This window comes from Cydia amplana, chromosome 14 (assembly GCF_948474715.1).
Source record: "Cydia amplana chromosome 14, ilCydAmpl1.1, whole genome shotgun sequence".
Classification (NCBI taxonomy): Eukaryota; Metazoa; Arthropoda; class Insecta; order Lepidoptera; family Tortricidae; genus Cydia; species Cydia amplana.
The window spans coordinates 11662941-11678871 of record NC_086082.1 but is presented as its reverse complement, the minus strand read 5'-3'; the positions used below and the strand labels follow the sequence as shown (position 1 = coordinate 11678871).

Below are 15931 nucleotides of genomic sequence, written 5' to 3'. Positions count from 1 at the left end.
AGTGGCAAAAAATGCAATTATCGGTATGAATGAAGCTAGCAATTCGACGAATACATTGCTCCCATCGATCTGCCGAATCTTTTATAAGACAGATCGTGATATGCCTGAGTTAATTTTGGTCAGATCATGAAATGGCGGCGTTTCATGATATGCCTAGGAATATCTCATCAATTATTTTACGATGCGCCCGGTATGAAGCTAGGAATATCAACGAATACATTGGCCTGACCGATCTGCCGCCTCTTTTATAAGGCAGATCGTGATACGCCTGGGTTAATCTTAGTCAGATCATGAAATGGCGGCGTTTCATGATATGCCTAGGAATATCTCGATATGCCCGATTTTACGATTTGCCGCCGACATATATAAACATAATAATTATAATTATTTAGATATAAGTCAAACCGCCCCAACCTCTAACTATAAGATGAGGTACGTAAGAAACAGAAGCAAATGCAATGACGCTAAAGCTCAACTCCGGTCACGCGAGCTCCACTGCTTGCAAACATTTCTTATGCACTACTAGAATTGAAAATATTTTAATATTTCGGCCGCGTTTTAGTTACTTGTCGAATTTTTCATTAGATTTCGATAAAATTTGGAGGATTGATATTATTATGTACAATATACATAGGTAAGCGCAACCGTATGTCCATAAAATCGACTGAGTTACGAAAAAGTACCTATGGTATTTTCATAATTTTCACAAATAAATTATAAGTGCAATCATACCTATACTATGGAGCTAGTACAAGTTCGACAATTTACTTAATTTAATTTCAACTTTCAGCCCACCAGTGGCAGCGCTCCACATATGCTTTATTGCGGTCAATCAGAAGTACCTAAATTCAAAACAATTTGAACTTGTAATGTTATTTGAGTCATCGAGATCCTGACCTGCACGGCGACTACTGCGTCTAAAGATAAGCGGGAAGCTAAGTACCTAGTTAAACAGAACCAGTTTTGCATCATAATCGAGCGCGGTAATCATGAGCCATTGTTGGGGGGCTTTTTTTATTGAGAGTGTTGTCTATATATATTCTGCCGCTGTTCGCCACGCCTCATTCAAATCGTGTTCCCCTCTAAATGTTAAACAAACAGCCACTTCTACGAGACTTGCGGTACACAAAAGCGATTCCTTGGTCGCTATAACAACCACCAACCCCCATATTTACGGGCCGAAGTCAGCACGAGAACAGTAACGCACCACCTTCGAACACGAGCACCCACCAATACTAAAACTGTTTCAAACAAATGCACATCGAATTCGAACGATTCGATATTTGAAAATGAAGTGTTTGTGATAGTTTTATTTTTATTGTGGCCAGTTCGAACATGATTTGCGTAGCTTTACTCTTTTTGACAACAAACTTAGTGCTCTCAGCTAGGGAACCAAAACAGATCACTCTAGTCAATCAAGGGACAATATCAGGAATGTATGTGACACGTTTTCGAACAAAGAGAATCGCCGCGTATCTAGGAATCCCTTACGCCCAGCCGCCAATTGAATTAAGAAGGTTCCAGGCACCAGATTACACAATTTTGCCGGGTTGGGATGATGTGAGAAATGCAACGACGTTTGCCCCTGATTGTATGCAGAGTGAGCCTAAAGGGGAAGATGGAGATGTGCAGAGAGTGCAGTTGAGTAAGCATGATAAACTGTTTGCTACGCTCCTTGAGGATCAATTGGAGGAGCCTAGGAAGAAGGAATTCAGTGAAGATTGTCTATACCTGAACGTTTATGTTCCGGATGGTGAGTTTCTATGACCACTTTGATATTAAATCATCATTTAATTGTTTCAGAAAGACAAGTAGTGCAAGATATGTCTGATAAGATTAAATATAAGTTAGAATAGAAGGCCTTTTGTAGGCTTCTGGGCGGCAAGAAATAGGCAATAAAAACTTAATACAGTATTGAATACATGGTACGCTCATTACAGAAAAAAAATTCGTTGTGATCATAACGCTCGGAAATTTTCTGAATATATAATAATATCACTTCTTACTATGAAACTATGTGATTGATGTAATGAAAGACCAAAGCGAAACACAGTTACACGAAAAATCGTTTTTAAAGAAAATAAATTACGCTTTCTTTATCACCAAGTATTTTTTAGAGTATCACAGGGGAATACATACATATGCATTTAAACCCTGAGGCTCTTTTTAATTTATTATTTATTTAGCTTTATTTGACGTTCATAAGCGCATTGTAATTATGCCTACTTGAATAAACTATCTTTTATCTTTATCTTTATCTTTCGCTGGATATATTTCACAAAGAAGGCTTTTGACATTTTTCAAGCATTATTACAAAACGTAGTACAAATATTCAAATGAAAAGCAACCAATTTATTACACGCATTACCTATCTAGTGTAGATAACTTTACTGTATTTAAGTTATAAATTTATTTCAAATTGATCTCATTTTGATATCACTCGTCCGAGCATCTTGCTTGCTGGTACGATAAGAAAGAGATCAGCTTAGATTTAGGACAATATTCAGGATGTAATTAAATCTAAATCATATAATTATAATAGTTTTGTATTCGTACTTATAATTATAGCAGCATAGCTAACTTTAATACTGAAACAGCAGTAAGCTATAATTACCTATGTCGCTAGTGTGCAATTAAGTAAAATCGTCGCAATATTTTATGGACTTATAAATAATGGACTCTAATAATGATGGAATCAAAATTCTGAAGTAGCCGGAAGTACCCGAATATGGTGTATTTGGGTAATTCCGACTACTTCAGAATAGGTTTTCAGAACATACCGGGTGAGCCCTGTAATTCATGTGTGAAGTCAAACCGCTCAGTACTAAAGTGAAACGTTTATAGCCTAATCTTTCTCGTACAGGAGAGTAGGCTTGTACCCAGATAGGGGACTTGTTATCGTAAAGCAAAAATGACTAACCGATAATCTAATCTTTTTGTATTTTTGTCTTAAGCAGAATGTCTAGGGCTACGAAGTGGCAATGAGGCTTAGCTTTAACCTTTTAACCGCCAGCAATTTTTGATCGAGCGTGCTCGTGTCGCCACCGACAGTAATTGTACCACGCAGAGTAAGGTTGGCATAGTTACGGGAGTTATAAATGTGCTGTAAAAACCAAATCAGATCTTTGTCTTATTTATCAGACTTATTTATCTGTGACAGAGATATTTATCTGTGGTGAAATGAGCTGGATATGTAATATCTTATATATCAGACTCTGGCGGTTAAAGGGTTAATTATTATGACCCTTTATAAATCGCGTCCGCTGAAAGTTTAAGGCTATATTTACAATCAGTCGGGTTATTAATCTTCACTACATAGTATAAAATAAAGTCGCTTCCCGCTGTCTGTCTGTCTGTATGCTTAGATCTTTAAAACTACGCAACGGATTTTGATGCGGTTTTTGAAGTGAAAACTTCTTTAGCGGCGCTGTGTACTTTTTGTGATGGGGAAAAAATGTTAAACTCGCGACAGGTCACGTGACCGTAAGATTCGTAAGACGTAAGACGGACACGTGACCTGATCGAAAAACTGTCACAATGTCATTGAGTTTTCCCTTCTGCCGGCACTCCCGGAGTGCAACCCGTTGTTTTTTTAAATGGATAGTGATTCAAGAGGAAGGTTTATGTATAATTTGTTAACCCGTGCGAAGCCGGGGCGGGTCGCTAGTATAGACTAAACGTCAAGTTATGCGGCGAAACACTGATAACCAAGTCCGATACTAAATTAAAGAATTTAAATAACTCATTTTTCATGCAGATACTTAGAGCTTAGTCTTAGAGGTAATAAATTAGGCTTTTAACCTTTATTTACGTCTTATAAACTCTTAGGTCTTATAATAATCTCAGAAATCCCTCAACCACAAAAAAATACCAAAACAAAAAATACCTGACCCTTATACTAAGGGATTATAAGCTGCATAAGTAAGTTGGCGTCACGATACATTAAAATACACGACAATATATCACTCATAAATAATAATATACAATAAAAATGAGCATACGTAGTCCTTCATTAACCTAGTTTCAAAATTCACAAGGTTCCCCCTCGATCAGATAAGGCGGTCGTTTTCTAGGGCCCGTTCGAAGAGGGCCATTTTAGTAGTATTTTGCTAGCTTCGATTGTGGCGACTTGCGTAGTGAGTTATAAATACGAGTAAGTCTAGGTAGAATTAATATGTTTTGGTTATTAGTAGGTACTATTTGTAGCGGACAAACCGGTCTCCTAAAGTTTGTTTATGTTTTTAGGGTTCCGTACCCAAAGGGTAAAAACGGGACCCTATTACTAAGACTCCGCTGTCCGTCCGTCCGTCCGTCCGTCTGTCACCAGGCTGTATCTCACGAACCGTGATAGCTAGACAGTTGAAATTTTCACAGATGATGTATTTCTGTTGCCGCTATAACAACAAAAATACTAAAAACAGAATAAAATAAAGATTTAAGTGGGGCTCCCATACAACAAACGTGATTTTTGACCGAAGTTCAGCAACGTCGGGCGGGGTCAGTACTTGGATGGGTTTTTTTGCTTGTTTTGCTCTATTTTTTGTTGATGGTGCGGAACCCTCCGTGCGCGAGTCCGACTCGCACTTGGCCGGTTTTTATGTTGGTTTGCTTGTTATTTATTTGAATCGTTATGGCAGAATATTATTAATAAGTCCAACTCATTACTATTCCGGATTTAATCGCGTTTAATTGAGTTTTAAATGTACCTCCAACGTTTCGAGGACGGCGGCGTTGTCCCCATGGTCCCGGAGAAGACTGGCTAAAGTTGACATCAACATCTAGCTGCGCGAATTTTTTAACTACCCGCACTGGGTCTTGTTTATCAACTTGAACGGTCTTTCCGACCGACCGTCTATCTAGTGAGGTTTCTGACAAGTTCAAATAAATGTTAATACATACTCCATAGCGCCGTTAAATATAAATATAATGTTTTCCTTAAGTTTTTACAGTAACTATTAGGTACTTACTTTAAGTTATGAGCACATTTAAACGGTCAGGTAAGTCCAATTTTACGTTTCCAAATTATAAATAGTAGCAATACGAGTAGGTATAATATTTTTTTTTTATACCACATAGGTGGCAAACAAGCATACGGGCCTGATGGTAAGCAGTCACCGTAGCCTATGGACGCCTGCAACTCCAGAGGTGTTACATGCGCGTTGCCGACCTTTTTTTAAAAACCTGTACACTCCTTTTTTGAAGAACCCCATATCGTAGACCCTCGGGAAAACCTCGGAAGGGAGCTCATTCCACAGCCGGAGCGTCCGCGGGAGGAAATTCCTCTTAAACCGCACAGTACGCGACCATTTAGGTTCTAGGGTGTGTGGATGAACACCCTGCCGATGGCGAGCGGTGCGGTGATAGAAAGCTGCCGTTGGCATCATGTCAAACAATTCTTCAGAGCACAGCCCATTGTACAAGCGGTAGAACACACATAAGGAGGCAAGGTCTCTCCTCAGACTTAAAGGTTCAATACCGCTTGTGAGTATAATATGACCGTTTTCATTTCATCTTCTTTTTTTAATAACCACAGATTTTTTTAAACTACAAGTGTTGTTTCAACAAACATTCAATGAGTCATTCTTTCGATATTTGATTATTTATTTTATGTAGTAAACTGCATTTACCTTGTTAGTAGTTAATGAACTCAACATTATAAAACTTTGTGTAAGTACCTATTATAAACCGTCGCCAAATATTCTACATATACTTACTTACACAAAGCAGAACGCAAAGAAAGCTTTGTTTATTCAAATATCGTTAGCCATAAATCGTGTCGTTCGAACGCCGCGCCGCTGCCCCTGGCCAGAGTAGGCAATATTTTACACTGATATGCTTATATTTTACCGCAAAAGTACTTGGAATATTGTTTTTAAATCTAGCATATTACTTTACCCTTTTAGTGTAATAAAATTAGAAAAAAAGCAAAGCTTATCAAAAAGAGTAAGAAATAGCATTAACTATCTGTCACATTAAATGTATTAACTGACTTTGACGAATGTTCTATGTTTTATTTGATATCTTTAGTATAGAAAGTGAAAATGATTAGACTTTTGAACTTAGTAAGTACCTACACGTGGAGGAAACATTGTTTTACTTGCTGTTACAATTGGACCGAAAAACGGTCCGACTTTTCTCAAGTAACTTATTTAATGTGAACCTAATTAAGGAACTTAATAAGGTTCTTAAGTTAATGTCATGTTTTTGCATCGTCAATCTTTAATATTTTCATTTTAGTTTAATTAGTTATAAGTAAGCGATATTATATACCTACTAATCGTTATTTTCGTCTATAATTAAATGTTTTAAAAATAACATTTAAAAGTAGACTTCGATATAAAGGCTTAAAACAAAACTAAATGAAGGATATCATTATAAATAGGTAGGTATGTTTTTCTCTTACATGCGTTATGATTTTTGGGAAAAAGATTTGTAATTTGAATTTTTTTATAGGTACTTCATTACAATAACCCAAGGTTTGTACAATAAAATTCAATAAACCTAAATTTTCCAAGTTTAATAATAATATGTTTGCAGAAACCAAAACGATTTTAATGAGCTTAAACTCAATGACGAAGAGGTGTATTATTACAAAGTACCTACCTTCTGTCTCCATCACCGTACCAGTTTAATGATAGCACAACACATTGCCACGTGTATCAACTCGTGGAAAGTCACATATCGTTAATTAACAGTTACCACGTCTTTTCTGTCCGTATATGACGTTGATTGCTTCGTAATAAGGGTTTGCAGGACGGATCCGAAATGTATGGGAATACCCGCGGGTCCGGATCCAGATCCGGATAATTTCATACATTTTGGATCCGTATTGCAAACCCTATTCGTAATTCATGGGCGTCGATTAGCAGCCATCGGGAGCCGCCCGGGCATTTGTGACTTATTGCCGGGACAAATGCAATTGGAAGAATACAGATAAAAACATGTTAACGTGGGATTCATTGGTATGTTTTTACAAGCATTAGTTATACTTGTAAGTAAAGTTCTTACGTTGCTTGGTTTATTACCAGGCATCGAAGTTTTTGTCGCATGGTAAGACTTAATAGCAAGCTATGGAGTCGACATTTGCCATAAATGTAAACTCTTACCATGCGACAAAAACTCCGATGCCTGTTTATTACGAATCACTTCTCTGATTACTGAGACGTCTGTTATCAGTGAAACCTGTGCTGCGTTGGATCGTCGCGTTCACGATAGACCCTTAACCTTTTATCAAGTATTCCTTAAAAGCGAACATTTTCCAAAATTTGGTCACGTTACTTATTCAATCGTAAGACAGATTTTCAAATACCTTTTCAAAACAAATCTTATTTTATAAATATCATGTTTTGTAAATTTATTCCCCGTGGAACTTATCTCAACCCTTCCAATTCGCTTTGTCCTACAATCAGTGATAAATGTGCACAATCAGGCGCCCCATCCACGGGCCACTAATTGACGGTCGTGAGTTACCGCGGTCCTCATTTATATTGGATGTGCGGGCTGCATAGTGCACCTTTTTGTTGTTATACAGGGTGCTTCCTGTAACAGGAGCAATAAATTAAACTGTAGGCTGTACTCCTCAAACTGACCAACATTTATTCAGCAACTTTTAAAAATTATGAATCCTTTAGACTTCCACTTTTTCATACAAAATAAATATTGCCTTCAATATACGCTGACATCAGTGTTTGACGTTACTTGTCACGCTTTAAACATAACAAAATTTGCAATACATTGCGTCTTAAAATAAACTTTAAAGTGTAATACAAATGATTAAAGTGTAATCAAGACATGAGTTATTTTCAAAAGTGGCTGAACAAATCTTGGTCAGTTTGAGGAGTACAGCCTACAGTTTAATTTATTGCTCCTGTTACAGAAGAAGAAGAAGAAGAAGAAGATGTATTTATTGTCACAACACAACAGCGAATACATGACACACAATATAAAAAAAGAAGTTACTTAACCTATAAACATTAGGTATACCTATTATCTAAAAACTTAACCAAACTATTGTAACTTAATAACTAAACATTTGCTGTGACAAATGGTTTGGGCGTCAGCATAATGCTGCCAGCATCAACTCAGCATGAGTGACACTGCAGCGCTGTTTTTCAGCCCAGACCAGGTTACCAATTAAAACAAATTAAATTAGCTCCGTACTTAACATCTACACAACACAGATACAATATTTAGACTTAGCCACTAACGAAAAAAAGGCAAAATAAACTTTAGTGCATATAATTGAATAAATAACAAAGTGCTAAAATCTTGTAGACTACTCATCTATTATTCTATTTATTTATTTATTTTTCCTATTAGGTACGTACATTTGCCATTTCCTTTTGTTTATTAAATATTAAGCGTTTGCAGTGTTTTTTATATGTAATCAAACAACGTTTATATCTAATAGGTGGTGGTATATTGTTCCATACTTTTGAGGCAGCGTACCTAAAGCTACCCTTAAACCCTGCATATTTATGCTTAAACACTATTAAATTGAGCTTTATTGTCTCTCGTGTGGGGTATCGATTTTCTTTGTGGAGGGATAGTTTCTCAAAAAGATAAATCGGTTTCTTAGTATACACTACTCTATGTGTCAGGCATGCTATATGAAGTTCCCTTCGCGACTCCATGTTAAGTATCCCTTTCTCAGCCAGGATTGGAGATATGTGAGCCCTTTTTGGGACATTTACACAAAATCGTACGCCAGACTAGCCTGGCGCAAACGCACACGAAGGCCCGACCCCAAATGAAGTTGGGATTAAGGGCAGGAAGAACAAGAGGCCCCAGGAACCATTTAAATAATACAATGTTTTCTCCGCGAGGCTATTTGCACTCAAAACCGATTTAAGCTGCAAGTGACGCTATTAGTGATGAGACTGATGAGCGCGGCATCGTTCCCGTAGCGATGTTCGCACTTAAACCGATACCTAAATTTAATGATGCGGCCGCCTTTTATATGAGATTGATAAGAACAGGGACTCACCGGACTCACTAACACACGCGGACAAACACGACAATTTACTAACGGCACCAATAGGCTACATGACTAATTTTCATTTATGGTATCAATCGATCGGGTTTGTTTTTAGGGTCAAATGTATATATGGGACCCATTGCAATAAAGCAACACAAAAGTCAGAAATTATAGTCAAAGTCCGACAGTCGCACTTCACTCGCGAAACGTCCCTCACAAAAGGATATAAGTGAACGTGACGTCAAGGTCACTGAGATCCCATCTTAATTGTAGTATGGACAAAACAAGAAACTTGCGTTTTTGTCCGTGAAATATTGCGTTTATACTTGCTATACAATATTTTTTTGGATAAAATGTAAGGAATCGAATGATACCTTTACTTTTATAGTTTTTGGAAGTTATAAAAAACTTAAATTTTGAAACTTTCAGGTCATGTATTTTTCTTTTGTAACATTTCCGTATTTTATTTTAATATCCACATTATTGTGATAAGTTGCTTATTTGCTATCTATTTTACTAGATTTTGTAATAAAATTCAACATGTGTCATCATCCCTATTATGGGACACTTTAGTTTTATGAATCTAAATATCAGTTAAAAACGTTTAAACCCAAAAACTAAATAACCTACACTGTGAATTATTGTTTAATATTTGGCAAGATATCAAAGCCGCGACCGTGATTCGCCCGAACGACCCCAAGTTTACTAAGGCTTCACTATTGTTCTTCTTTAGCGCAAGTCACGAGATTGACAAGGGACTCGGAAGACATTTTGATTATAGGAAAATTAATACGTCTTACGTCTATTTAAGTTTGCATGAATGATCGGTTTCTAATATATTCAATTGTGTAGGTAATCAAAATCAAAGAAAGTAATATTGGAGCTATAGGTTAGACGTCAATGTATTTTGATATAGGTTAACCTTCAAACTACCTTATTTGGATATCAAACGTATATAGGTAGTTAAAAGATACGCGTAAATTACCTAAGTAAGATGTAAGATGTAAGTTCACAGTGGCATTTTAAGAAGAGCCCTTCGCACGACTGTTCAATTAATAAAATTTCTCACACGGAAACTTTCCCAAAAAAACTTTTTATTGCAAAGTGACCGGTTGTCGTTGCTTTTAAGATATTTTAAAGCTTTCGCGTTGAACATTTGCTAAAACATATATTTCAACTATCGTGAATTTATTATGTTACCTTTATTTCCGACGTATTTTGCTGGGACGCCTGGGACATCAGTTATCCGCGACCACGACCCCTGCGTCGAAACGTTGGAAAAGGCAACAAAATAAATTCTGTTTTAATTTTGCTCTTGAGTAATTCTGTACATAAAACGACGAGGCAGCATCATATCCAAAACACATGCGTTGTGTGCGTGACCCATCGAAAACTAGTACTGCTTATGTTAATTTAAACAGTTAACATAAAAGTCGATTAAAAAGTGCATCTCGTATCATAATGTGATTATTTAACCTACAATAATTGACTACATTTCGTTGCGTGCTGCAATTCGTTGACCAATTAAAGTAGATACTTGGAACATTTTTCCTTTTTGAAATCTCTAAGCAAAGTCGTCTGTCCTATACGGAATTTTCTACATGCATGTGGCTTGTTAGACTGGGCAAGGCGAATGTATGCACGTAATTGCTAAGGAATGCTAGCATTTTTGTAATTTCTTGTTTAGTAGGGCAACGTAGCTCGGGTCTCGTTAATGTATGCACATTACACTACATTGTTTGCTTTGAGCTTGAACATAAAAGTTAAGGTGTCATTCGCATGACATGCAGTTGCAGCAGCTTTACTGTTACGACGTTACTACTGCAGCGGTGACGCGGGAGGTGTCATTGTCAATCTCCTTGATAAATTGCTATATGTACCTATTCAAAACAATGTACTTAAGTAGTACCTAAGCACTTCTCTACTATTATAGTCCTAAAGCTGTTAAATATTACTAATTTTCCAAAATTAACTCTTGTACCTACAAGAGTTAATTTTGGTACTCGTACCTACGAGTACCACCATTTTGTTATGAATAATATTTATTTGCAAAATATGCGAAAGTTGCAGAAGCAGTTTACATGATGACAATTTTGGTCATTAAAATGGAGAAAAAAAATGGATATCTTAGAACTAACTTATAAATAGTGTAAGTAAATTAGTTATACAGACATAGTCGAGTGTGCTCAGAGACCAAAAAAGTCAACGACGGTGTTGCATGAACAAGAGATTTCCTTTGGCAGGATTGGTCCTTAGGATCCAAGGATGGATTTAAGAAGTGGAGCCACCCAGATATTTTGATGCAGGTGGGGGGGGTGGTGGGTTTTTTAAGCGTCTGCGACGTCTGAGGTTAATAATTCTTTAAGTTTAGGTTCTAAGTCAAGTTTAGTATCATTTTCAACTAAATCAAAGATGTAGACATAGATTTCATCCAAATCGGTTCAGCGTTTATTGATTCCCCATACAAACTTACACCTTACCTTTCATTTCTAGGGGATTTTTTTGGAATAAAAACTATCCTATGTTCTTCCCTGGGACTCAAACTATTTCTATACCAAATTTTATCAAAATCGGTTCAGCGGTTATTGAATCCCCATACAAATTTCCACCTCCCTTTTCACACCCTTTAGAGATTATTCTTGAGATTAAAAGTTTCCTATGTTCTTCCCTGGGACTTAAACCACCTTTATACCAAATTTCAACTAAATTCAGCAGCATTTTTCAGCAGTTTAACCGTGAAGGGTAATAAAAAAAAGTATTTTTTTCATATTTTATATGTTTTTACTTCGGAATGGTGTCATTATGATATCATAAATGAATTCGGTATCCCCGATTTATACGAAAACGATACCAAACTTGGCCTAGTAACTAAAATGATGTAGATGTCAAGATAAGGTTGAGAGTCCCCTCCCTAAAAATTTACATCAAAAATCTCGGTGGCTCCACTTCTTAAATCCATCCTTGGGTCCTAAGGACCAATCCTGCCAAAGGAAATCTCTTGTTCATGCAACGCCGTCGTTTAGGGCTTCCACTCTCGACTAACACAGAATTAAAACAATAATAACCTGAACGCTATCTGTTTTAAAATTACTAATTTATTTAAATTAAAATGTAAGTACCTTCATTAAACGTTAGTCTAAGAAATGATTGCAATGATTGCCGCAAAATGGTAACTTAAGCTACAAAGTTCTGTAGAAATTACCGTTACTAGAGGATCGGTAATTCGTTTTCCTGTCGGGATGAAATATTCCCGGAGCGAAATTTAATTCTCCGATATTTCTCATTGGGCGTTCCAACTTTCTTTAAATTTAATAAAGAGTGACAATGACAATGAACATCTTGCAGAGCTGGTATTGGTTTTACCAACCTGTTGTTGTCTTTTTTTATTATTAATGTCTCCTTTATGCATGGTATTAGCACATAGGATAATATTTGTGAACATTTGTGATAAAAATGATTAGGTACTTAGGTAATATATATGGCTATGCAAATAAAAATGATATCAAAAATTATTAATTTTACTCGAATCCCGCTCCTGTACTAAATAATATATTAGGTACCTACTGTATTTGAAAGCTAACAATAAGAACCTAAATTTAAGAGGCGTCTGTATTTTGGTGGTATTATTTGGTACAATTATCATAATTATGAATAAAGAAATACGAACTCCTTATTATGATTAAAATTATATTCACGATAGCTTGAACACACTGAGTAAATTTCGACCGCTTCCATTCTTCATTTTAATCTTTATAAAAAAATATACAACTGTGAACAAAATGTAACTCCCGTACTTTTTCGTCTATAACTAGTATACCTTTAAATATAGGTACTTATTAATGTTTAGAGACTGAATGTACCTAAACTATTTTCAAACGTAAAATACGAGATGAAATAAATTTCAGCATCTAGAAAAATGTTTAGATATGAAACATTGTTGTGAATACAAAGGCCGAGAATTGTAAAACTGTATGGATAAACGTTGTGCTCATACTTAGCTTAGACCACATTCTTTCCATTTTCTTTGTTTATTTGGAAGATAATAAAAAATATCTTACTTCTAACATACTGATGTTGCTAACAACTAGTATGCTGCCATTTTTTAGGAATCTTCTGGCTTACATAACATTTAAAAATTGCTTAATAGTGCATCTACTTTGTACAGCGTCTTCATTTTCTTAAGAAATCTTCTTATTGTTATCAGTTGTAGACTATGTCATATCTGAGAACATGCCCTAGATGTGAAAAAAATATTAGCAATGAATAATATGTCGACACTAATAAAACATACCCCACATTAGATACAACGGTCTTCTTGCAAGTTGCAACCAATCACCCGGACGATTCGTCACGATGGCAAACGATCGGTTTACCCTTTAGGCGATAACACAAGCACTCCGTAATGTTGACAAATCGACGGATTAGGAACCAATACGTGTGAAAATTGTTCTCAAATGTGACAGGCGGACGTATAGTGGATGACGAACTTTGGCATGGAGGCTTTGATATAGTGGAACGCCAATACATTGTACGAATAAGGGTAACATTCCATTTCTGACCGCAGCTGCACTACTGGTACTGAACGCGTCGCTGTTACTGTCAATTTCCATAGTAAAATGAACAGTAATGCAGCTGCGGTTGGAAATGGACCACCTTAAGTAGGTACGAGCGAAATGAATTCGCGCATTACCTATAACAAATGACATTATTTTGGCTCATGGATCGAAATTGGTATCGACTATACCTACTATTATAGTACTTTAATTAAACTCAGGCGTTATCGAACTACAGTATTAATTTGTTGATTTTGATAGGATTGGCTAAAGGATTGGTGTCTATTTTGTAACAATCCCAAGGGCAGCCGTAGTACCTTGGACCCAAAAAATTGTTTGAAGGAAACATGACACGACCGGGCCGTCTCCGGGCCGGAGCTTCCGGAGCTTTGTTTTCTATAGAAAGCATCACGTGATCACCTGTCATTGTCATAGAAAACTAAGCGCCGAAAGCTCCGGCCCGGACTCGGCCCGGTCTAACGTGAGTCCTTTACTTTATTTAAGCACCCTTGTAGAATATTTTAAGAGCGGAAAGCAAAAATACTCTTACCCAATACATCGAACAATCATTAGGGAAGGTCTCGGACTCGGCATTTTTCTGCCGACCGGTAATTTAATGAATATTAATTATTCATCTAATGGTGTTAGGAATTAACAAAACGTACTAACTAGGTTCTTGTAAGAAAATAATTGAAAATGAAGAATGTATGTTAGGTGGCTAAATTGTTAGTATGGAACAATGGTGTTCCTGACATTTGGGAGGCGTGCGCGGAGCTGACCTCAAAACGTAGAGGTTCTTTTGACACTTTAATGGGATGTAAAGGGTTCACCGAGTGAGCGGATGGTGCTCATGTTTGTGTCATGTGACGCACGCAGAGGCAGCACCCGTCAAGGTGTATGGACTATTCAAAGTTGATGGAATCTATTCTGAACTCGATTATAAGGCAACATAAAAAGATGATTTTAAAAGTCGCAAATGTCTATTAAACTAGGAGCATTCCTATATGTATACAATACCAACGAAGACGCCTTGATAAGCGTTGCAATGCCGTAAATGTTCCCAAAGTTGTTAAATTAAGTTAGTTTAGCAATATACTATTTATAAAAACGTCTACCGAAATAGGAATTACTAGCCTTGTGTAAGAGCAACAACCGTTTATATCACACTCTTTAGGCTATTCCATATATCCCGACCTTTTCAATATTAATCTGCAAAATTACGCCAAGTAAGCTTTATTAATTTTGAATTTTTACATAGTTGTTTCTATCAATTTGTGCTTGCAAAGCTTAAATTATAACACGATATAATTTGCAAAAAATATTAGTTGTAAAGTGTCATAAAAATTATGCAAAAATTGACCGAGTGACCTAATGACTTGGTCAATAATGACGTAACGTTCTTAGAACCACAACGCCAGCAAATAGGCTTCACGGCTCAAGTCGTTAATGCAAGTATTCCGTGCCAATTTACTTAACCCTCCGTTATAAAACACTTTGCTGGCCTTAATCCCACTTGTGACCTAAATATGACGTGTAGACGTGACGTAGTTGGAAATGTTGGTGTGATTAATTTGACGTTAAAACTGCCTGGCGAAGTTTAAGTCATTTCGGGCATGTGTCATTTTGCTAATTTGCGGGGACGATTTTTAAGATAAGGCTTCATACTCTATATAGGTATAACATATTTATTTAGTCATCAGTGACGGATACTTTACTATCGTACCTACAACTACGTACATACTACCATACTAAGTCATACTTACTAGTCGTAAGTATATTATAAAAATAATAATTTTCGTAGGGATGTGAAACCTTACCATCAGCTAGTTTTCCTAGTGCAATTAGTCAACGCAGGGCAACTTGTGGCTGCTGTGTTTCATCGCTGACTGTACTTTTCTTGCAACAGGCAACTTACTCATCGATGCAATTTTAATAAACCCAAACACAATGAGTTTGCTTTGTTTTATCACAGAGTTCCTATGGCATCTCCTGACCCTTCTGTGCATTATCAGATTAACTCGATGGTACCGTACTATTGCATTGTCACCCAACTTAATAATATATGTAAATTTTCAGCTAAATCGAGTTATGGGAAGTGGGTCTAACTTAGCTTGCAAGATTTGATCCGATCTTGCACAAACATTGCAAGTTAAATAAAAAACTTGTATCAAAAGCTTGTAAAAATTGTGCTAAGGATACTGGCAATATAATTGAATATGATCAAATCTACGTTTTTGTTTCAGGTATCCAAATAGAAGGCGGCTATCCTACGATGGTATGGTTTCATGGCGGCAATTTCATGAGAGGCAGTCCCAACGATTTAAACCCATTTCAATTGGTCTTATCACAAAAAGTAAGCACATATGTAATTATTTAATGTTGATATTAAGTACTTAAAAAT

General features: G+C 36.5%; 1 protein-coding gene across 1 annotated transcript in view; it reads left to right on the top strand.

Moving 5' to 3' along the window:
* Positions 1–1015: 1015 nt before the first annotated feature.
* LOC134654138 (fatty acyl-CoA hydrolase precursor, medium chain) overlaps positions 1016–15931 on the top strand; it is a 33407-nt gene continuing 18491 nt past the window's right edge. The window contains exons 1-2 of the mRNA XM_063509587.1: positions 1016–1753; positions 15774–15883. Coding sequence (XP_063365657.1) covers positions 1336–1753; positions 15774–15883 — 528 coding nt within the window. The 5' untranslated portion in view covers positions 1016–1335. The remainder of the gene's footprint in view (positions 1754–15773; positions 15884–15931) is intronic.